We start from the raw sequence: 22,994 nt of genomic DNA, 5'->3' as shown, positions 1-22,994 counted from the left end.
CATATGTTTTGAGAAGCTTTAGATGTTCTGTGTCCATGAGTTGAGTCAGTAAATTAACAACTTAATTCAAGCCATTAGATCAATATTATAGCCTAGTAATATCTGAGTTATAATAGACCTGCATTTGTTTGAGAGCTTTGTAGAGCTCGTGTCTGTCTACTTAATTCCTCCCTCCTCTTTTCAGGCCAAATCTACTGTGGAAGGGGAGAGAGACCTCCAGCCATGGAAGAAAGAAGAGGGTCTGAGGGAGATGCCAGGTAATGATTTATGGGTTGCTGTAATGAAAAATGACATACTGATTGACAACCTCATTGTTTTATTTGACTGCATATGACCATCATGCTTTTGTTGTCTCTTCAGGTACTGATAGTGGCCACAGAATGACAGACCCAAACACACCGACCTCTCTAGACACGGACCAAACAGAGCTCACTCAGCAGCTCAGAACCAAACACAGCATAGTGACTGTCAACAGATCAGACACTGTTTTCAAGTCAGACCCGGAGCCTGAGAGCCTGAGCCAGGTGTTCCAACTCACAGGTCCAGGACCTGTTGCTAAACAGCAGTGCAGCCTAAACCGCGAGAGAACAACCGATCTGCCTGTAAACTCCCATAAGCGAAGAGGCAGTGATACAGAGAATGATCGGCCGTCTTGTTCTAGTTATGTTGCCAAGACAGTCTCAGGAAGCCCCTCACCTCTCACAAAGCTGAACCCTATTCCCCCACTTCCTCAGATGGTGAGGAGTGAACACGAGTATTCCCAGGTCGATTCAGAAGTCATGTCGGAGGTCATAGTTATCGACCCCCTTCCTGTTGACGATGGGGATGGCACGCCCTCGTCCTGGAGACAAGGTGACATCATGGAACACGGGCATCATCAAGGAGGACATAGTGAAGCAGATGCCATGCTTCTCGGAGGACATTCGAGTAACGCTTATCATCATCTTCATCATCCTCACCCAGGTGTCCAGCCAGCAGCGAGACAGAACTCACCTGACAATCACTTCTACACCATCGGCTTGGACGGCGCATTCAACAACCGCCTCAGCACCTTTCAGAACCCCGCAACCACCGCCACTCCATACGCCACGGGAACCGAGGAGCTGCAGTACCCCACCTGGGTAGATTTCCCTGGGAGCGCCCCCGACACCCACCTGGGCGACGTGACTGGGACTCATCAGGACAGAGGGTCTAGGGAGGAGGGGGCGAGGTCCTACAGGTGCACCTTCTGTGAGAGGGAGTACCCTCACCTGTGCCAGCTCAAGATGCACCAGAGGGTTCACACAGGGGAGAAACCGTACGAGTGCGCCCTGTGTGGGAAGCAGTTCAGCCAGCTGTGCAGCCTGAAGCGGCACCAGAGAGTACACACAGGGGAGAAACCTTTCAGATGCGCTCAATGCGGGAAACAGTTCTCTCATTCCAGCAATTTAAAAGTGCATCAGAGCGTCCATACGGGTGAGAAACTCTTCCACTGCACCCAGTGTGGGAAGAACTTCTCCTTTCTGAGCAATCTGATAAGACACCAGACAGTTCACGCACAGAAATTATAGGTTGTGTTGTGATTTGGGATTGTGTTTTCTGAATTGATTGTAAATTGTATGTGTATGATTGCTCTGGCTTAAAGGTTGTTACCTGTGTATTTCTCCCGTTTGTTATTTTGTATTCTGGAGCCTTTTGTAAAAATGTTATAAAAAGAAGTGACACTAAATGTTTGACTGCAGATTATTATATTGGTTCATGTTGGTTATTTTTGTCTAAAATGTTCAACTTATTGTATAAATTCCTACAGTATTTGTGATGCAAAGTGTTGAAAATAATCAGGCAAAACTAAGATTTTGTCACAATCAACATGCTTGTGTTAAAGTTCAAAAGAAATAAAGCAACTCATGGGAAATTTGAAAAAGGTATTGTCTTTGAGATTGAGAGTAATACATTTAGCTTTATCTCAGCAAATACATCTCTGTGATCTCAGTGTTTACGGTAAACTGTCTCCGGAAGTAGATTGTTTAACCACATAAGGGTTTTACTCGGGAAAGTTTGTTTGCTAGCTAAATAATAACAAAGATGTCCAACTTCGTCGTTTTTCGTGCGCGTGTAGATTCCGTTAGGGAAACTTTTAACGGCAACAGTCGTACGAGCAGTGTGTCAAATAATGGAAGAATTCCTCTGAATTTGGCTCTACTGTTTGAACCATTTTGGCAATAAACTATTATGACCCCATTCCTGAAATATGGACATATCTTCGGTTCCCCTCAATGACGATCACATGGTGTGTTAGAAGGGAGTGACACAAAAAAAGTGTCTCCCATAAGTAAACATTGCCCCGTCACAGCCCTTCTAAGCACAGCCTTTCCACTCCCTATTTAATCTTGCTCTTATGACTGACTGGGTTAGAACCAGGTCTCCTGCATATCACAATAATGTGTTAGTCCACTTAACTAAAGCCCATAGGGATTAGTTCAGGAAGCTAACACAAGTCTCCAGCAAGGTTACTCATCAAAAGAGAGTGGTTCATCGAACCACCTCGGTTAAATTTCACTCCCCTTTGACCTCATACTCAGAGATCACGGCACCAATATAACTGATTGGAGTTCAAATCAGGTCTCCTGCACAAGACCACTTTCTGTGGCAAACAGAAACCGAATGATCTGTGCAACCCATTTAATGAGAATGCAACAGACGTGGTTCGGTGATCAATGCATGTGATGAGCAACCTGGCTGAAGACGTGTTAAGTTTAACCCAGGGCTCCGCTTTTGTGACAAGTCACTTATCACAAAAGCGTGGTCATCAAACCACCTGTTAGACTTCACCCTCATTTGACCTCCTCCTTGAAGACTCATCCAAGTCACAGGACCAATGCCTAGGAGGCTTTAGCTCACAGGCTAACACAGTCTTAACCCATTGTCAGGTTGACCTTATAAGGACTACCCTTGCCGGAGAATTGAAACGGACGTCTAACAATAACTAACACGTTTAACACAAACATACACGTGAAACTAACAACACTTGCGCAATTAAAGGGCTTTTTTAATAGCACGGTGGTTGGAATGCTTCAGGAGGGCAGTGGGTTCGGCAGTGGGTTCGAGGCAGAAGTCTTGAGGTTGAGTCTCCATATGAGCTGAATCGGGGGAAGCTGTACTCGCTAAACAAGCAGCGTGACATCCTTTACAACGGTGCCACTGGACTCTACAGTTGTGCTGGTTCAACCACTGGGGGCGCTGTGGAGACAGTTAAGGTGGTGAATGTAGCAGATGAGGATCTGTGAAACTTATTCAGCAGGCCGAAGCGTCGTCCTTGTGCAATAGAAGGACTTTTCCAATAGTGCATGAGCTGTAACCCTTCAGGAGGGCGGTCAAGTGTGTTAGCGAGGCCGAGGTCCTGAGTTCTAGTCTCGGTATGAGCTGAATCACAGGCACACGGCACCCACTCCAATTTGCCTAGCGCTCCAACAGATCTGCGGAAGATGCCATTTCCATCGCTTTTCACACAGCCCTAACACATCTGGACAAGAGGAACACCTATGTGAGAATGCTGTTTATTGACAACAGTTTAGCATTAAACACTATTGTTCTCTCTAAGCTTGGCACTAAGCTCAGAGCCCTTGGTCTGGACACCACCCTCAAACTGGATCTTGGACTTCCTGACGGGCAGACCACAAGGTGTGAGGATTGGCAACAACACCTCCTCCACACTGACACAACACAGGGGCCCCCCAGGGGTGTGTCCTCAGCCCTCTGCTGTCGTCCCTGTTCAGCCACGACTGCATGGATTTGCACGACACTAACACAGTCATCAAATTTGCTGACGACACCACAGTTGTAGACCTGATAACCAACAACGACGAGTCAGCCTATAGGAAGGAGGTAAGTGAACTGGCATTGTTGTGTTATCACAACAACCTCTCCTTCAACTTCAGCAAAAAAAGTTGACTGTTGACTTCAGGAAGCAAAGGAGGGAACATACCCCAATCCACATCAATGGGATTGCAGAAGAGAGAGTCAACCGTTTTGAGTTCCTCTGCGTCCACATCACTGAGAACTTGTCATGGACCAACACCACCACCACTATTGTCAAGGCGGCTGAAGAAATTCGTCATGCCACTACAAATACTACCGCTGCACAATCGAAAGCGTCCTGACCAGTTGCATCACTGCCTGGTACGGGAATGTCTCCGTCCATGACCGCAAGGCCCTCCAGCGAGTGGTGAAGAAGGCCCAGTACAACACTGGGACCGAGCTTCCACCCATCAAAGACATCTACTGGAAACGGTGCCTGAGGAAGGCCCGCAGCATCATCAAGGACCACACACCCCAGTCACAAGCTGTTCACTTCCTTAGCGTTGGGCAGACGGTATCGGAGCACGAGGTCTGATACCAACAAGCTCAAGAGACAGTTTCTGTCCACAAGCCATCAGACTGCTTGAACACTTGAACTGGACCGACCACCTGCTCTGATTCTCCACACGTTAGTACACATGTACCCACACAGATAAACACACCCACACTGCGTGTACAACACATTACATTATGAACACCTACTCTTTCCATGACATAGACTGACCAGGTGAATCCAGATGAAAGCTATGATCCCTTATTAATGTCACTTATTAAATCCACTTCAATCAGGAGACAGGTTAAAGAATGATTTTTTAGCCTTGAGACAATTGAGACATGGATTGGGTATGTGTGCCATTCAGAGGGTGAATGGGCAAGACACAATATTTAAGTGCCTTTGAACGTGGTATGGTAGTAGGTGCCAGGCACACCGGTTTGTGTCAAGACCTGCAATGATGCTGGGATTTTCACGCTCAACAGTTTCCTGTGTAACCACTCCCTCTTCCAATTAGGGCTAATTGAAAAGCTGTTCAAAAGAGGACATTGTATTCCATTTTTTGTACTCCCTGACGAAGGCCATGCAGCCGAAACACATCGGTTTTAAAAAACTTTGTTTCTATTGAACATGCCATACTAATAAAGGCATTTTAATCAATTATATGAAGAGCGCCTTGGTCCTCCTTTCTTTTTGAGTTTCCTGTGTGTATCAAGAATAGTCCACCACCCAAAGGACATTCAGCCAACTTGACACAACTGTGGGAAGCATTGGAGGCAAAATGGACCACCATCCCTATTGAACGCTTACAACACCTTGTAGAGTCCATGGCCCGACCAATTGAGGCCGTTCTAATGGCAAGGGGGGTGCGCAACTCAATATTAGCCAGTCGTTCTTAATGTTTTGTACACTCAGTGTAAACACAATACATTTTGCCCCAACTGTATAAGTCTATTATATGAATGTTAATCTGTATGGAGAATCAAAAACAACGAGTGAGTGGTTTCAAATCTGATATTATGAAAGTAGGAAGGTGATGTTCTAGGTGAGATTTCTACCTAATATTGAGCAAATTACACTCACTGGAGCTAATTACACTCACTGGAGTATCTGACACAGGTGTTAAGAAAGCCCCAGTCAATAGTCCCCCAGTCAGTCATCTCCCATCAATAGTCCCCCAGTCAATAGCCCCCCAGTCAATAGCCCCCCCCAGTCAATAGCCCCCCCAGTCAATAGCCCCCCAGTCAATAGCCCCCCAGTCAATAGCCCTGCAGTCAATAGCCCCGCAGTCAATAGCCCCCCAGTCAGTCATCCACCAGTCAATAGTCCCCCAGTCAGTCATCCACCAGTCAATAGTCCCCAGTCAATAGCCCCCCAGTCAATAGTCTCCCAGTCAGTCATCCACCAGTCAATAGCCCCCCAGTCAGTCATCCACCAGTCAATAGTCCCCAGTCAATAGCCCCCCAGTCAGTCATCCACCAGTCAATAGTCTCCCAGTCAATAGTCCCCAAGTCAATAGTCCCCCAGTCAATAGCCCCGCAGTCAATAGCCCCCCAGTCAAAAGCCCCCCAGTCAATAGTCCCCCAGTCAATAGCCCCCCCAGTCAATAGCCCCGCAGTCAATAGCCCCCCCAGTCAATAGTCCCCCAGTCAATAGCCCCCCTAGTTAATAGCCCCCCAGTCAATAGCCCCGCAGTCAATAGCCCCGCAGTCAGTCATCCACCAGTCAATAGCCCCCCAGTCAGTCATCCCCCAGTCAATAGCCCCCTCCAGTCAATAGCCCCCCAGTCAATAGCCCCACAGTCAATAGCCCCGCAGTCAATAGCCCCCCAGTCAGTCATCCCCCAGTCAATAGCCACCCAGTCAATAGCCCCGCAGTCAATAGCCCCGCAGTCAATAACCCCCCAGTCAATAGTCCCCCAGTCAGTCATCCCCCAGTCAATAGTCCCCCAGTCAGTCATCCCCCAGTCAATAGTCCCCCAGTCAATAGTCCCCCAGTCAGTCATCCACCAGTCAATAGCCCCCCAGTCAGTCATCCCCCAGTCAATAGTCCCCCAGTCAATAGTCCCCCAGTCAGTCATCCACCAGTCAATAGCCCCCCAGTCAGTCATCCACCAGTCAATAGTCCCCCAGTCAATAGTCCCCCAGTCAGTCATCCCCCAGTCAATAGTCCCCCAGTCAGTCATCCCCCAGTCAATAGTCCCCCAGTCAGTCATCCCCCAGTCAATAGTCCCCCAGTCAGTCATCCCCCAGTCAATCATCCACCAGTCAATAGTCCCCCAGTCAATAGTCCCCCAGTCAATAGGCCACCAATGAGGCAAGTGCTGCTGGTAAGCTTTCTTGACTTCATTTTTGCCAACACACGGCTAACCTTTGTTTAACCAGCTAAACAGCAGCTCTTAGTGAAAATGTGTTAGGAGTTACCGTTCTAGCTTATAGGCTATGTTAGAGTTCCTCTTCCAATTATAATGTGGCAAGGTCAAAATTCTTTAAAAATTACATTTATTTTAAAATGTTGATAACTTCTCCCTGCCATTCTCCTGATGATAAGACATGTGAAAAATGTTTTGCTAACATATGATGAGGATCACTGGTTGGCCGGTTTGCCTGGGCGGGGATCCCTGGTTGGCCGGTTTGCCTGGGCGGGGATCCCTGGTTGGCCGGTTTGCCTGGGCGGGGATCCCAGGGCAAGGAAAGGTTGAAGACTCCAGGTCTACAGTGATGATGCACATCCTAACCTGTCAAACCTGCTCAAAACAGTCAGAATGGAAAGGAATAAACCAGAGAGAACTCTGATTGAATTGATTGGGTTGAAATTCAATTCATTCCAAATCTGGGACTCAAAAACCAGCATATGGTTTCCGAGGCTGAATATGATGAAGGTAAAGGGGTATGAAGATAGTTCTATAAATCCAACCACTGACAGCCTACCATTCCAGTCAGCACTCTCTCTACCTGCACCAGCTAGGTCACCATGTCCATTTACAGTGCCAGGACTGTGTTGGTGTCCGTGAAACTGTCGCTTTGCTCTTCTGCCATGTCGATGTCCAGAAAAGAGGTCACCGTTGCGCTCTTCCCTGAACCTTCCTCCTCTTTCCTGCGTTCAGGTAAGAGAAGAGCCGAGCAACGAGCTCTCAACCACCAACAGGATTTGCTCACCCAGGCACCTGTCCAGAGCTTCCTGAATTCTTAAATGCTGTTCTTTGGTGCACCACTGCACAAATACAAATTCATGAGGATGTTTAAAATCTTCACCTGTAATAACTTATACATTATCAATCCACTCTGGACCAAGCATTAAGCTAGCTGAACTGAAAACACAACCACTACACACAGAGGGTCGTGTTCAATGTGGAAAACATCCAAACTGTTAAAAACACATGGACCCAGTGTTCATATGAAAACCCCAGTAGTGTGGAGCCATTCCCCTTACAACTAGGGCCAGGAGTTTTTCCTTGGTCTTGTCATGTGGTGAGGAAAAACTCCTGGCACTGCCTATCATTTCGCCGGGTGGAGAAGTGTGAAGTTGCCCCTAGATGCTGATGTTGGGTAAGTTTAGCATCTTTTTCCACAAGTGGTGAAGGTTAGGATTGGGGAAGAGGAAGCTGATCCTAGATCTGTATCTAGTCGGAACTTCACCTTGGAACACTCAGGGCAGCACAACGTCCTGTGGCCTGCCACCAGTGTGGACGAGGAGGTGCTTCTTCATGTGGCCAGACTGGGTGAAGCACTTCCCACAGTAGATGCAATTAAATGGTTTCTCTCCGGTGTGCACCCTCTCATGCATCTTCAGCTGGTGGCTGTGGGAGAAGCGCTTGGTGCAGTGGCTGCAGCCGTACGGTTTCTCACCCGTATGGACCCGCATGTGCCTCCGCAGGTGCGCCGGCTGGGGGAAGGGCTTTCCACAGAGGCTGCACCGGAGCTGACTCTTGGACGAGTGAGACGTCAGCTGTTGTTGCTGCTTTTCTATGCCTTTCGATGAAGAAGTGGTACTTATGGTGAAATCAGGAAGGAAGCCCCTCAGGAAGGGGGCTGGCTTCCCTCTTTGGGGAACCTGGAGGAGAGTAATACTTGGGGATGAAAAGCTGTTTAGGGAGGACAGTCTGTTGAAATCTGACATCTTGGACCTTGATCCTACAGTTGTCCCTTGCTCTGCATGTTGAGTGTCAGGGGGACACTTTGTCTGTCCAGACTCCATTCCCCCTCTTCCTCTGTTGTCCACAAGCTGCCTGCTTTCTGAACAAACCTCTCCAGATGTCACCTCTTGGCCAATTATGCTCCATTCTGAACTCATATCTACCTCCACTTTAATGGGAACTGAGTCCACCATCACCACATCAGGCACCCAGTCCAGAGAGCCTGAAGCAGACATGCAGACCCCAGAGTTACCAGGCACCCCTCTCCTCTCTGGATGTCCAGACAGCCTCTTGGAGTCTGGCCCTGCATTGTGAGGAGCATTCACAGTTGGGCTGTCAGTCTCTTGGTTCTCTGTCCATTGGGACAGGCTGTATTCTATGGGTTGATGGTCAGTTTCCCAGGTCACACCCTCAGCAACCTGATGGTCCTGTCTTGCTCTGTTGTATTGTGACGCTGGATGCTGGAACGTCTGGTTTTCAGGTTCTATATTGAGTGAGGTGTCTGGAGCTCTGTGTCTGTTGCCCTGCTGGTCCAGAAGGTCTGTGGGTTCAGTAGAGGATGAAGAACCTGGTTCTGCTACAATGATCTTCTCACTGCTCTCACTGACTGGTTGGACAATCTCTGAAATGTGTCAAAGTAAAGCACAGCATCAGCTTCCTGTAGTGAAGATGGATTATTTTTTGCCTTATTTAATAGTTATGGGTTATGACTAAGAAGGTAATAAAATACTGCAATACACACTTAAGTCTTTACTTAACATGAAGTGTAAACTGCATAGATTTGATAGGTTGCACAAAAATACCTTCCGTTCTACTGGTGTCAAGGTTCTCCATTTTGATAAGAGGTGCCTCTCGCATATCTGCCATCTGTTTTGTATTCATCCGGAACATTTTATTAGAAACATATCCCCAAAACCATTTGAAATATGAGAAAACAAATCATATATTTGACCATGTCTATGACAACTGACCTGCATGCTCCCATCCTGGTCTGTCGCTGTGCGTCCTGAATCTCTCCAGTTGGTGACATCCTGCGTTAAGTTGCCACTTTCACTGTCGGCAAAACAATTCTCCACTGCACCAGAAAACACAAACCCTTATAAACGTTACATATTCTACATTACCCATTATTTTAACGTGTTGAAATATGTTTGTTAACTACAGTATCCAATATATTCTACATGACCATTATTTTTAAAGTGTTGAAATATGGTTTAAAAGAACTACAATATCTAAGTCTGCCTGATGACTTTCCTACTAAGCTCCCTCTTGCTCGGGCAACACGATTGGTGTCGCGCCAGTGAACTGTGCGTCGCAGGGCTCCGAATTTCTCTGTGCCCTGTTGAGAACTCTGGTATTTTGTCAAAAGCAGCTTCCTCCGCAGGTTATCGATTTCTTTTTGACTATGGGAAATTTCCAAACGTAAGGCAGCATGCCCGTCATCTACAAGTTTGCAGATTTCGGCAACGGCTGCATTCGCCAAAACCTCAATGATGGAGGCTAGCTGAGCATGAAAGACGACGGTATCGGTCATGTTCTTGGCACTATGTCTAATTTAAACACTTATGTTATAGTAATTTGCATTGCAGTGTTCAATCAACGTCCTCAAAGTTCACACGGTATGCTTCAAACGTAAATATATTTTTTATCTGTGGAGCTAGACACAATAAGGATTTTCCACAACAGTGGAATTTGCTGTTCGCCTTCAAAATAAATGTCCGCAATTGGAAGTCATTCAAACGGTGACAAATATTGTAAACATGACATATTTGGACTAGATAATGCTTGAGATGAAATAGCTAGTTAATTTGATATAAAAAAAGTGACTCTGTTTAAATCACCCTGTGGATGTATTATACTTTAGAATTGCATTAGGGGCGTACTCATAAGTTTGGACACCTACCCATTAAGGGTTTTTCTTTATTCTTACTATTTTCTACATGGTAGAATAATAGTTTAGACAATAAATATATGAAATAACACATGGAATCATGTAATAACCCAAAAAGTGTTCAATCTAAACATATTTTATATTTGAGATTCTTTCAAGTAGCCACCCTTTGCCTTGACAGCTTTGCACATTCTTGGCATTCTCTCAACCAGCTTCATAAGACATTTCCAACAGTCTTGAAGGAGTTCCCACATATGCTGAGCACTTGTTGGATGCTTTTCCTTCACTCTGCAGTCCAACGCATCCCCAACCATCTCAATTGGGTTGAGGTTGGGTGATTGTGGAGGCCAGGTCATCTGATGCAGCACTTCATCACTCTCCTTGGTCAAATACCCCTTACATAGCCTGGAGGTGTGTTTTGGGTCATTGTCCTGTTAAAAAAATGATAGTCCCACTAAACACAAACTAGATGGGATGAAGTACCACTGCAGAATGCTGGTGTAGCCATGCTGGTTAAGTGTGCCTTGAATTCTAAATAAAATCACTGACTGTCACCAGACCCACGGTGGGAACCACACCAACACAATCTCCCATTTGGATTCCTTAGAGCAAAGGACATATTTCCACCGGTCTAATGTCCAATGCTTGTGTTTCTTGGCCCAAGCAAGTCTCTTCTTCTCATTGGTGTCCTTTAGTAGTGGTTTCTTTGCAGCAATTCGACCATGAAGGCCTGATTCATGCAGTCTCCTCTGAACAGTTGATGTTGAGATGTGTCTGTTACTTGAACTCTGTGAAGCATTTATTTGGGCTGCAATTTCTGAGGCTGGTAGCTCTAATGAACTTATTCTCTGCAGCAGAGGTAACTCTGGGTCTTCCTTTCCTGTGGCGGTCCTCATGAGAGACAGTTTCATCATAGCGTTTGATGGTTTTACGACTACACTTGAAGAAACTTTAAAAGTTCTTGAAATTTTCCGGATTAACTGACCTTCATGTCTTAAAGTAACGATGGACTATCATCTCTCCTTGCTTATTTGAGCTTTGCTTGCCATAATATGGACTTGGTCTTTACCAAATAGTCTTCTAATAATCTTCTGTATACCACCCCTACCATGTCACAACACCACTGATTGGATCAAATGCATTAAGGAAAGAAATTCCACAAATGGACTTTTAACAAGGCAAACCTGTTAGTTGAAAGGCATTCCAGGTGACTACCTTGTGAAGCTGTCAAGGCAAAGCATGGCTACTTTGAAGAATCTAAAATATATTTCTGATTTGTTTAACACTTTTTTGGTTAATACATGACTCCGTATGTGTTATTTCATAGTATGTCTTCACCATTATTCTACAACTCAGAGAAGAGTAAAAAACAAAAAACCCTTGACTGAGTAGGTGTGTCCAAACTTGACAGGTACTGTTCATATTGCAATGGGGTATTAGCATACTTAGAGCTTAATGTGGCTCATTTCAGTCCCACAATATGCGCTACAACGCTACTATATGTGTAAACTCGTCAGAATTGTAATCTGTTGGTGTCACTGAGTAGGCTGATAACCCATTTCATGGACCCAGGATGAATAAGTAAGGCTGTACAGTGCATATAAGTATGCCCCCAATGCAATTCTAGTCTAATACATCCACAATGGGATGAACTGTTTTTTGTTCTTATCAAAATAACACTTGTCTTTTGTTGAATTTATATAACATTCCAACCTATTATTACATGTTTATTTTATTGTGCGCTGAATTAGTTTCATACACCTGTTTTATTATTCTGTTTTTATTGTAATGTACAGGGCTCGCTTATAAAAGAGAGTTGTGACTCTCAATAATAACTTGTTTAGCATTATCTAGTCAAAATAATGGGTGCATTCGTAAATTACCTCCAGTGTGTCAAAGTGCGCTCTGAGCCGTTTTCAAATTCAGTGTAGTCAGATCGTTCATTTGTGAATTCAGAGTGTTTCTTTCTGGCCGAGGAGTAGGGTTGATCCGAGCTTTCTGACCTCACAACTGCAGTCAAGCACAGAAGCAAACGGGCTAAAGTTGGCTAGTTTGCTAGCTACTTCCAGACACAAATGAGAAACCACCTCACTCTGACCATTTTACTAACCCGAGCAGAGCTAGTTAGGCTGTTTTCATGTTATCTAGAGCGTTAGTGACTAACAGTGCTGCTAGCAACACTTGAATAATGTTTTTTGTCAACCTTTACTGACACCCGTCATATTCAACTAGTGTTGCGTGTTAGTAACCTCAGTTATTCTGTGCTCTGGCATACTCGAACGAGAGTGTTCTGAAATCAGAGTAGATAGCCAGAGTGAATTTACATACGCACCCAAGGAATCCACTTGTATCAGTTTGAAGTCAGTCAAATGGGAGCTTTTATTTTGAAGACAACCCGTAAATTCCACTATTGTGGCTAGTCCTTATTGTGGCTAGCTTCTCGCAGGTTCTCTTTTTTGTTTATTTTTGTTCCGGAAACAAAAAATGTCTTCTACTTAGTGGATCGTTTTTCAAAATAAAGGTGAGATTTCAAAATAAAGATTGGTTACACGCAACGTATGTTAGTTCCAACATTGCTACCTGCTGCTGTATCATATTGTAGCGACTGAAAGGAATCAAATGTTACAAAAATCAGCCTTTTGACTTTCAATGAAGTTAATAAAAACAAACACTTTGTCCTCCAAATATGATTATTTTACTATTTGGTTCACGTAGAAAAATACAGAATCAGCATACAACCTGAATTTAAAGGGAATAAATACATTCCTTCAATTTAAAGTAAATCAATTGAATAGTAGGCTAAGGGTTAGTAGTCTGAAAACTAACTGAAGCACCACACTGAGAATGCACTCTAAAGCTGACCAATGTAACAGTAGAAATATTTCAATATCTGGCTATAGAATGGCTAAATAGCCAATGGGATTTCTTATTGTCCTGGGTAATAGCTAAACATTGCCTTTTGTTTTTACAATAAATTACAATTGTAAATAAAAATAAACATTTATAATAACAACATTGGTAATATGGGTGTAGGTAGCGCAGCAAGCATGTGGTGAGCATATAATGGTTCATGTTGTCCTTCACAGTAACCTGTAACCACAATGTACTGGCTTCTCCTCCTTTCAGTAACGACTGGGGTTCAGGAAACACAGAACAGAATAGATTGTCAGACACAAACCAGAATGGAATACATGGAATATGAATGCACAAGTAAAGAATCTTAGGTCTATGTGTGCAGTCTTGACATACAATGATATTTGTAAGATTTTGGGGGAAACACATGGTTCATGAAATTCTGAATAAATGAAAAACAATTGCCTTGACTTTTTCCACTTTGTTAGGTTACAGCCTTATTCAAATATTGATTATTCACCCCCCCCCCCCCTCAATCTACACACAATACCCCATAAGGACAAAACCAAAACAGGTTTTTAGAAATGTTTCTAATTTATAAAAATGCAGACTGAAATAAGTATTCAGACCCTTTACTCAGCACTTGATTGAAGCACCTTCACCACATCCTCGAGTCTTCTTGGGTATGACATTAGAAGCTTGGCACACCTGTATTTGGGGAGTTTCTCCCATTCTTCTCTGCAAATCCTCTCAAGCGCTGTCAGGTTGGATGAGGAGCGTGGCTACTCAGCTGATTTCAGGCCTCTTCAGAGATGTTCGATTGGGTTCAAGAACGGGCTCTGGCTGGGCCACTCAAGGACATTGAGATGTATCCTGAAGCCACTCCTGCGTTGTCTTGGCTGTGTGCTTACGGTCATTGTCCGGTTGGAAGGTGAACCTTCGCCCTCAGTCTGAGGTCCTGAGGACAGTTTTCATCAAGGACCGCTCTGTACTTTGCTCCCTCCATTCATCTTTGCCTCGATCCTGACTAGTTTCCCTGTCTCTGCTGCTGAAAAACATCCTCACAGCATGATGCTGCCACCAAAATGCTTCACTGTAGTGATGGTGCCAGGTTTCCTCCAAATGTGACACTTGGCATTCATGCCAAAGAGTTCAATCTTGGTTTCATCAGACCAGAGAATCTTGTTTCTCATGGTCTGAGAGACTTTAGGTGCCTTTTGGCAAACTCCAAGCGCGCTGTCATGCGCCTTTTACTGAGGAGTAGCTTCGATCTGGCCACTCTACCATAAAGGCCTGACTGGTGGAGTACTGCAGAGATTGTTGTCCTTCTGGGAGGTTCTCCCATCTCCACAGAGGAACTGTAGAGCTCTGTCAGAGTGACCATTGGGTTCTTGGTTATCTCCCTGGCCAAGGCCCTTCTCCCATGATTGCAGTTTTTTTCCCACCACCTTTATTTAACCAGGTAGGCAAGTTGAGAACAGGTTCTCATTTACAATTGTGACCTGGCAATTTGGTTTGTCCGGGCGCCTGCTCTAGGAAGAGTCTTGGTGGTTCCAAACTTCTTCCGTTTAAGAATGATCGAGGCCACTGTGTTCTTGGGGACCTTCAATGCTGCAGAAATGTTTTGGTACCCTTCCCCAGATCTGTGCCTCGACACAATCCTGTCTCTGAGATCTACGGACAATTCCTTCAACCTCATGGCTTGGTTTTTGCTCTGACATGCACTGTCAACTGTGGGGCCTATAAATAAACAGGTGTGTGCCTTTCCAAATCATGTCCAATCAATTGAATTTACCACAGGTGAACTCCAATTAAGTAATAGAAACATCAAGGATGATCAATGGAAACAAGATGGACCTGAGCTCAATTTCGGGTCTCATAGCAAAGGGTCTGAATACTTGTTATTTATTTTGATTAAATACGCAAACATCTGTAAAAACCTGTTTTTTGCTTTGTTATGAGGTATTGTGTGTGTAGATTGCTGAGGACATTTTTATATTTAATCCACTTTAGAATAAGGTTGTAACCTAACAAAATGTAGAAAAAGTCTATAGGGGTCTGAATACCTTCCGAAGGCACTGTATGTCATCGTGGTTACAAACCTTCCCTGTGGAGAATGTCCTGATTTGTTTTATTTGTCAAGATGGTGTGTAGTAAGGTTCTGCAGTCCAGAGACAGGTTCCAGGAGCCTGTCTTCCCATCCACACGCAACACATTCCGGAGGATCCACACCAGTGACTCCAGAAGCTGCAAGCAAGTGAATCAATTCAATGCTTTCAGTGTTTTAGTTGCCTATATCGATTAAGTGTTTGTCATTGGTCCCTAAAGCAGTTGTGTTTTATATATAAATATATAAAAAGAGGATAGGTAGTCACTAGGTAGGCTACATGTCAAACATTTATGGGCGATTCCTCACAAAATTATTATTTAGGGGATTTTCACTCAATTTAATCCATAGAAGGGTTCTTTGGAGGAAGTATTGTTGACATATATTTGACATGCATCTTAAAAAATAGTTATTGTTGGAATATTTGTGATATTTTGCTTACCCAGGACTCCTGCAAGACTCCATATTATGTCATTTGTCGGTGCATACCAAAGATCCAGAGTGGGATCTCTGCTGCTTTTATGATGACATTTTTAAGCATTTCCAAGAGCGTGAATGTGAAATTGGATTCAAAATGGTCGCCCTCTGCTAGTGATTTGCAGGATGTGCAATGATAGACGTAAAAGGAGGGCTGTGATTGGTTACATTGCCAATTTATCTGTATAAAATGGGACATAAATGTAAAACTACCACAACTTTGATTTTCCTGTAAAGTACGTTTGACAATAATTGTAAAAAACAAGCCCAATAAAAAAAATAGTATACTTTGAATTAAGGATGTGACAACTGGACAATTTTGCTCAATGTTTAAACGGCCATTTTTATATAGTTTTTCCGTTAAAACGATAAGAAAAAAATATATAAAATAACACGTTCATTTACAATGCAGAATAATGGTCCTATTAACTATGTATGACCGCCAGGGCCAGCAAATGAAGTTATATATACAGCCACCCTTTACAGACGTAGAACGCAGCTACAGATAGTTCCAATTGATAACTTTTCAGACTATAAAAAAAAAGTGCCGCATCAGGTCTGTCTGTACCTTTTCAGCCAGTATAATTCTGCTCCGGTGTAAAATGTACTGTATTTTTTTCCCCAGACAACAATAAACATCGCTGATTTTTCTTTTTTTATGGTATGGTAGCTAGATGCGTTTTATTTCTACAACATGTCTCGGTAAATTACGGTATTTAACAAACGTTAGTCAGTTTTTTTAGGAGAGTGGACTGCGCGCAGGCAGCAATTATTTGATTGATAGTTCTGGTTGCATAGTGATGGATCTTAGTCCTGCTTCAGAAGCGGCATAATGGCATTCCTTTACAGACAAATAAAATATCCATTCATATCACCAGATAAGGTTTCGTGTCGGTATTTTAAAAACCATAGTGTAATACCTACCCTAACAGACAGAGAAACAAACATGCAGTAGCCGACGGGATTTGAAGGGGTCACATTCCATTATGTCTGAAAAGCGTAATCGATGCAGGCTACCGGAAGTCTACTAAAATTTCATATGAGACAAAAAGTTCGAGTAGACTACCTCGTACCAGCAAGACTGACTGTAAAAATCGGTGCCATGAATTGGCTAGGATATTCTTCACGCAACAGACCAAAGACTGAACACACACTAACTAGCATCATTAGCGAAGAGACAGGCAGGCCAGCGTGAACGAGAGAAGCAGAAGGCAGAAGCGTGCTCTGTTTTGGTAATCTGCATCTTGCAATGTCTTCTTGTCTTACAAATTCGCCTCTTCCTCTCTGGTTTTATTTGAATTACACAACTGCCCCTGGCCTTTATAGCCTATTGGCTATAAACATGGGAAATAATGCACTATATATACACACAAAGGTATGTGGTCACCCCTTCAAATGATTGGATTTGGCTATTTCAGCCACACCCTTGTATACAATCTCCATAGGCACAGTTGCAAAAGAATGGCCTTACTGAAGGGCTCAGTGACTTTCAATGTGGCACCATCATAGAATGGCACCTTTCCAACAAGTCAGTTCATCACATATCTGCCCTGCTCAACTCTTAAGTGCAGTTATTGTGAAGTGGAAACCATCTAGGAGCAACAATGGCTGTGAAGTGGGAGGCCCCACAAGCTCACAGAACAGGACCGCCGAGTGCTGAAGCGTGTAAAAAGAATGTCAAAAATGTGTTATTGCAATCAAAATACTACTCATATAACAGAGCAAGCAGTAAAGTTGAATATGACACCAAATGTTGCTTTGTAGCACCTACAACTGAAATATTTACTCTTAAAGGAGGCCTGGTAAGGCCAAAATGTCACTATTTTTTGTATTTATTTTATTTAGCTAGGCAGGTCAGTTAAGAACAAATTCTTATTCACAATGACGGTGAGGCAAAAGACCTCGTGCGGGGACGTGGGCTGGGATTAAAAATTGTAAATATATATATATATATATATATATATATATATATGTATATATAACACATAAATATAAGAAAAAACATTGCGACAAGAGACAACATAAAGAGAGACCTAAGGCAACAACATAGCAACAAATATTCCAACTTCAATTAAATACTTTTCAACTATGCTTTAAGCTAAATGTCAAATATATCCCAACAATCCTTCCTCCAAAGGAACATTCTACAGATTGCATTTCATGAAAAAAAAGTGTTCTAGTTTTGTGAGGAATCATCCTTATATAAGTATATGTATTAAATGAATGGTCATCTAAACGTTGTTTTCAGTAGAATCATGTATGGAGAATCCAAAACAAAGTGAGCGGTTTCAAATGCTGATATTAGGAAAGGAAAGTGATTTTCTGGTTGTTCTATGTAAGATAAATCTACAGGAGCTGTACTTACCTCCAGGAGATGAAGTTTCCCCAGAACATGATAACTGTGGGGATTCTGGGAATAAATGAGAGATGAGTGAGTAGCTTGGGTCTAGAATGCTGGTGCACATCCTAACCTGTCTAGCCTGCTCAAAACAGTCAGAATGGAAAGGAATAAACCAGAGAGAATTCTGATTGAATTGAATGGGTTCTAATTCTATTCATTCTAATTCTGGGACTCAAAATCTCATTGCAACTGTGAATAGAAAAGTGTTTTCCGAGGCAGAATGTGATGGGAAGGGTAGAGGGGGATCAATACGGCTTTACTGAACTCTCTACAAATCCAACCATGTTAAACCCTGTATCACAAACATTGGCAGCTTACCATTCCAGTCAGCACTCTCTCTCCTTGCAACTGCTGGGTCGCCAGGTCCTTTTCCAGACCCAGGAGTGTTCTGGCATCTGGGAACCCTGCGCCTCCCTCCTCCTCCCCGGCTCTGTTCTTCCAAGTAAAAACGAGCAACGAGCTCTCGACCACCAACAGACCTCGCTCGCCTAGGCACCTGTCCAGTGCTTCCTGAACTCGTAACTGCTGTTTGATATGAATACTATTGGTAACAAATTCGTAAGGATGTAGCCTAGCAGTAGGTAGCCTAGCAGTTAAGAGCTTTGAGTCAGTAACCGAAAAGTCACAGGTTGGAATTGCGAAGCCAACCAAGCTGAAAAATCTGTTGATGTGCCTTGAGCAATGTACTTAACTCTTATTGCACTTGTAAGTTGCTATGGATAAGAGTGTCTGCTAACTGACTAAAATGTGATGTTTAAAATCTTCACCTTTAATAATATACATTATCAGTTCACTCTGGACCAAGTATCAAGCCAGATGAACTGAAAACACAACCACTACACACAGAGGGAAGCGTTCAATGTGGTATCTATGCAAACTGTTAAAAACACATGGACCCAGTGTTCATATGAAAACCCCAGTAGAGTAGCACCATTCCCCTTACAACTAGGGTGGAAGAGGAACTATGGGGGAAGACCAGTTTTTCCCTGGTCTGGTCACGTGGTGTAGAAAAACTCCCCTCAGGGCAGCCCAATGTCCTGTGGCCTGCCACCAGTGTGGACGAGGAGGTGCTTCTTCATGTGGCCAGACTGGGTGAAGCACTTCCCACAGTAGACACATTGAAACGGTTTCTCTCCGGTGTGGACCCTCTCATGCATCTTCAGCTGGTGGCTGTGGGAGAAGCGCTTGGTGCAGTGGCTGCAGCCGTACGGTTTCTCACCCGTATGGACCCGCATGTGACTCCGCAGGTTCGCCGGTTGGTGGAAGAGCTTTCCGCAGAGGCTGCACCGGAGCTGCCTCTGGGTGGAGTGAGACGTCAGCTGTTGTGGCTGCTTTTCTACGACTTTCAATGAAGAAGTGGAGCCTCTGAAATTCAGGAAGTGGGCTGGCTTCCTTCTTTGGGGAACCTGGTGGAGAGTAACCCTTGGGGATGAAAAGCTGTTTTTGGTGGACAGTCTGTTGAAATCCGGCATCTTGGACCTTGATCCTACAGTTGTCCCTTGCTCTGCATGTTGAGTGTCAGGGGGACACTTTGTCTGTCCAGACTCCATTCCCCCTCTTCCTCTGTTGTCCACAAGCTGCCTGCTTTCTGAACAGATGTCTCCAGATGTCACCTCTTGGCCAGTTATGCTCCATTCTGAACTCATATCTGCCTCCACTTTAATGGGAACTGAGTCCACCAGCACCACATCAGGCAGCCAGTCCAGAGAGCCCAAAGAAGACATGTAGACCCCAGAGTTACCAGGCACACCTCTCCTCTCTGGATGTTCAGACAGCCTTTTGGAGTCTGGCCCTAAATTGTGAGGAGCATTCACAGTTGGGTTGTCAGTCTCTTGGTTCTCTGTCCATTGGGACAGGCTGTATTCTATGTGTTGATGGTCAGTTTCCCAGGTCACACTCTCAGCAACCTGATGGTCCTGTCTTGCTCTGTTGTATTGTGACGCTGGATGCTGGAATGTCTGGTTTTCAGGTTCTATATTGAGTGAGGTGTCTGGAGCTCTGTGTCTGTTGCCCTGCTGGTCCAGAAGGTCTGTGGGTTCAGTAGATGATGAAGAACCGGGTTCTGGCACAATCTTCTCACTGCTCTCACTGACTGGTTGGACAATCTCTGAAATGTGTCAACGTAAAGCACAGCATCAGCCTTCTGTAGTGGAGACGGATTCTTCTTTGCCTTATTTATTAGTTATGGCTTATGACTAAGAAGTTTATCAAATACTGCAATAAAGGCTTTACTCAACAAAGTGTGAATTGGATAGATTTAATAAAATACCTTCTGTTCTGCTGGTGCCATGGTTCTCCATTTTGATAAGAGGTGCCTCTTGCATTTCTGCCGTCTGTGTTTTGTATACATCAGGAATATTTTATTAGAAAAATATCCCAACATTTTAAATATGAGAAGAAAATGATTAGGGACATTCCGCCACTAAAGATCCCATGGCACTTATCGTAGAGTAGGGGTCCTGGCTAAATTCCCAATCTGGCCCTCATACCATCATGGCCACCTAATCATCCCCAGTTTACAAGTGGTTCATTCATTCTCCCTCCTCTCCCTTGTAACTATTCCGCAGGTCCTTGCTGTGAATGAAAATGTGTTCAGTCAATTTACCTGGTAAAATAAAAATCCCATCACCACTTGAATTATGCAAACATAAATGATCAATTTTACTGTGTCTATGTCAACTGACCTGCATGCCCCCATCCTGGTCTATCCCTGTGAGTCCTGCGTCTCTCCAGTTGGTGACGTCCTGCATAAAGTTACCTCCATCGCTGTCGTCAAGACGATTTTCCACTGCACCAGAAAAGAGAACCCTCCATAACCGTTATGTTATACATTACCAATTATTTTAACGTGTTTAAATAAGGTTAAAAAACAAACAATATCCATCTCTACCTGTTGACTTTCCTACGAAGCTCCCTCTTCCCCGAACAATATGACCGCTGTCAACGCGCCTGTGAACTGTGCGTCGCAGGGGTCCAAATCTTTCTGCGCTTCGTCGAGAATTCTGGAATTTTGTCAAAACCAGCTTCCTCCGCAGGTTATCTTTTTCTTTCTGACTATGGGAAATTTCCAAACGTAAAGCAGCATGGCCATCATCTACAAGTTTGCAGATTTCGGTAACGGCTGCATTCGCCAAAACCTCAATGATGGAGGCTAGCTGAGCATGAAAGGCGACGGTATCGTACATGTCCTTTATGTTAAACACTTATGTTAAAGTAATTTACATTTGGGTATTCAGTCAACGTCATGAGACGACACAGCTCACACCATATAGCGTATACTTCACACACATCTCGTTTGTTACGCTACTTCCTGGATCTTTTTTTAGAATAAGGGTTGGCTTTTCAAAATAAAATGATGGTTACACACACGATATATGTTGGTTCGAACTTCCAACATTGCCACCTTCTGCTGTATCACATTGTATCCGCCACTGAAAGGAATCAAATGTTGTTTTATCAGCCTTCATTGACTTTCAATTAAGTGAATCAAAAAAATACTGACCTCCAAAAATAATGATTAAGTACACAAATACAGAATGCGCATACAACCTGAATTTAAAAGGAATAAATATATTCCTTCAGTTAAAAATAAGTCAATCAAGAGAGAAAGCTAAGGGTTAGTAGTCCATAAAACTAACTGAAGCACCGCACTGAGAATGCATTCTAATTCTGAACAATATAACAGTAGAAATATTTAAATATCAGAATATAGAATGAATAAATAGCCAATAGGATTTCAGAGAGTCCTGAGTAATGGATAAACAACTACACTGAACAAAAATATAAATGCTGAATGTAAAGTGTTGGTCCCATGTTTCATGAGCTGAAATAAAAGATCCCAGAAATGTTCCATAAGCACAATTTTTCTTTTTTTTAAAGGTATGTTAACCACAAATGCATATCTGTATTCCCAGCTGTGAAATCCATAGATTAGGTCCTAAAGCATTTATTTCAGTTGACTGTGAATAAATGCAGTTATATGAACTGTAACTCAGTAAAATATTATAAATTGTTGCATTCATATATTTTTTTTCAGTGTAAATAACATTTAGGAGATTTGATTTTACAATAAATGACACTAAATACAAAAACACTTAACTAGATGGTAACTTCACATGAAGTAATGTTGTGGGGCTTGCTTTAGCTTTTAAAGTATTTTTGTGGTAGTGGAAGCTCAAGTTTCACTTTACTATTTAAAGCAAATAGTACAATCAATTCAAATGTAGTAAAACACAGTGGTCTGATTACTTTGATAGACTACTATATAAACCTGATTTCTTTGGATTGTGGGGCAGTTAGATCACAAAAATGTCTAAACTACAGTAGTTGAGTGAAAACTGGAAGAAGAAAGCTTTGTCTATCTTCTGTCAGACAATGGTAACAAAAGGCTGGATCATGTGGACAACACTCGAAGGAAAGCAAAGCAACTCAATCATCCATGCTCGGGTTTCAGATAAATAAATTGATTTACTTTTGTAAAACATTCAGTGTAAATCAAGTTAGATTTTTGTTGAATGATGATATAATGATCAAACAGTACAACGAATTGTAGGAAACTCACAAGTCTGCTGTTCAAAGTCAGAAACTCAAATATTATTTTGGACTTGTCTTGTTGGCAATATGCCGTGCATCTTTAGCCAGATGCCCTGTCGTTTTCCCTGCTGCATATCCAGTCATTCATTCAAGCTTTGCTAACATGCTTGTTTCTGTTTGTGATCTGTTGTATAATGCAGTCTTGTTGAAGCGAGAGAAAATATATCATGGTTCTGCAACTTTTTTCCTTTCTGAATATGAAGACTT

General features: G+C 43.3%; 3 protein-coding genes across 7 annotated transcripts in view; 1 reads left to right on the top strand and 2 right to left on the bottom strand.

The window, feature by feature from the left end:
• Nucleotides 1-1,708, top strand: part of LOC118936484 (uncharacterized) — a 32,854-nt gene extending 31,146 nt beyond the window's left edge. For all 3 annotated transcript variants that reach the window (XM_090210193.1, XM_090210190.1, XM_090210189.1), the window contains 2 exons: nucleotides 185-257; nucleotides 361-1,708. In XM_090210193.1, the coding sequence (XP_090066319.1) occupies nucleotides 185-257; nucleotides 361-1,550 (1,263 nt within the window). In that variant the 3' untranslated portion in view covers nucleotides 1,551-1,708. The remainder of the gene's footprint in view (nucleotides 1-184; nucleotides 258-360) is intronic.
• Nucleotides 1,709-6,820: 5,112 nt separating this feature from the next.
• Nucleotides 6,821-10,106, bottom strand: LOC110534756 (uncharacterized). Its single transcript, XM_090210211.1, has 4 exons — nucleotides 9,693-10,106; nucleotides 9,437-9,540; nucleotides 9,269-9,332; nucleotides 6,821-9,087 (listed from the first exon to the last, which is right to left on the bottom strand). The coding sequence occupies exons 1-4, from the start codon at nucleotides 9,997-9,999 to the stop codon at nucleotides 7,979-7,981; spliced, it is 1,584 nt and encodes a 527-aa protein (XP_090066337.1). The 5' UTR covers nucleotides 10,000-10,106; the 3' UTR covers nucleotides 6,821-7,978.
• A 2,922-nt stretch (nucleotides 10,107-13,028) lies between these two features.
• Nucleotides 13,029-21,523, bottom strand: LOC110497284 (uncharacterized). 3 transcript variants are annotated; one of them, XM_021573317.3, is made up of 7 exons: nucleotides 21,085-21,523; nucleotides 20,879-20,982; nucleotides 20,464-20,527; nucleotides 18,513-20,301; nucleotides 18,159-18,203; nucleotides 15,312-15,456; nucleotides 13,029-13,488 (listed from the first exon to the last, which is right to left on the bottom strand). In XM_021573317.3, exons 1-4 carry the CDS (start codon nucleotides 21,377-21,379, stop codon nucleotides 19,214-19,216), a joined length of 1,551 nt encoding a protein of 516 aa, XP_021428992.3. In that variant the 5' UTR covers nucleotides 21,380-21,523; the 3' UTR covers nucleotides 13,029-13,488; nucleotides 15,312-15,456; nucleotides 18,159-18,203; nucleotides 18,513-19,213. The 3 variants fall into 3 exon arrangements, with proteins under 3 accessions (XP_021428992.3, XP_021428993.3, XP_090066332.1); XM_021573318.3 differs by having other exon boundaries at nucleotides 20,879-21,002; nucleotides 21,085-21,494; XM_090210206.1 differs by lacking the exons at nucleotides 13,029-13,488; nucleotides 15,312-15,456; nucleotides 18,159-18,203 and having other exon boundaries at nucleotides 18,944-20,301; nucleotides 20,879-21,002; nucleotides 21,085-21,515.
• Between the last annotated feature and the right edge of the window lie 1,471 nt (nucleotides 21,524-22,994).

This window comes from Oncorhynchus mykiss, chromosome 19 (assembly GCF_057628025.1).
Source record: "Oncorhynchus mykiss isolate SJ-2025 chromosome 19, ASM5762802v1, whole genome shotgun sequence".
Taxonomy (NCBI): Eukaryota; Metazoa; Chordata; class Actinopteri; order Salmoniformes; family Salmonidae; genus Oncorhynchus; species Oncorhynchus mykiss.
The sequence above is the reverse complement of the archived record's forward strand: the minus strand, read 5'-3'. Positions and strand labels throughout refer to the sequence as shown.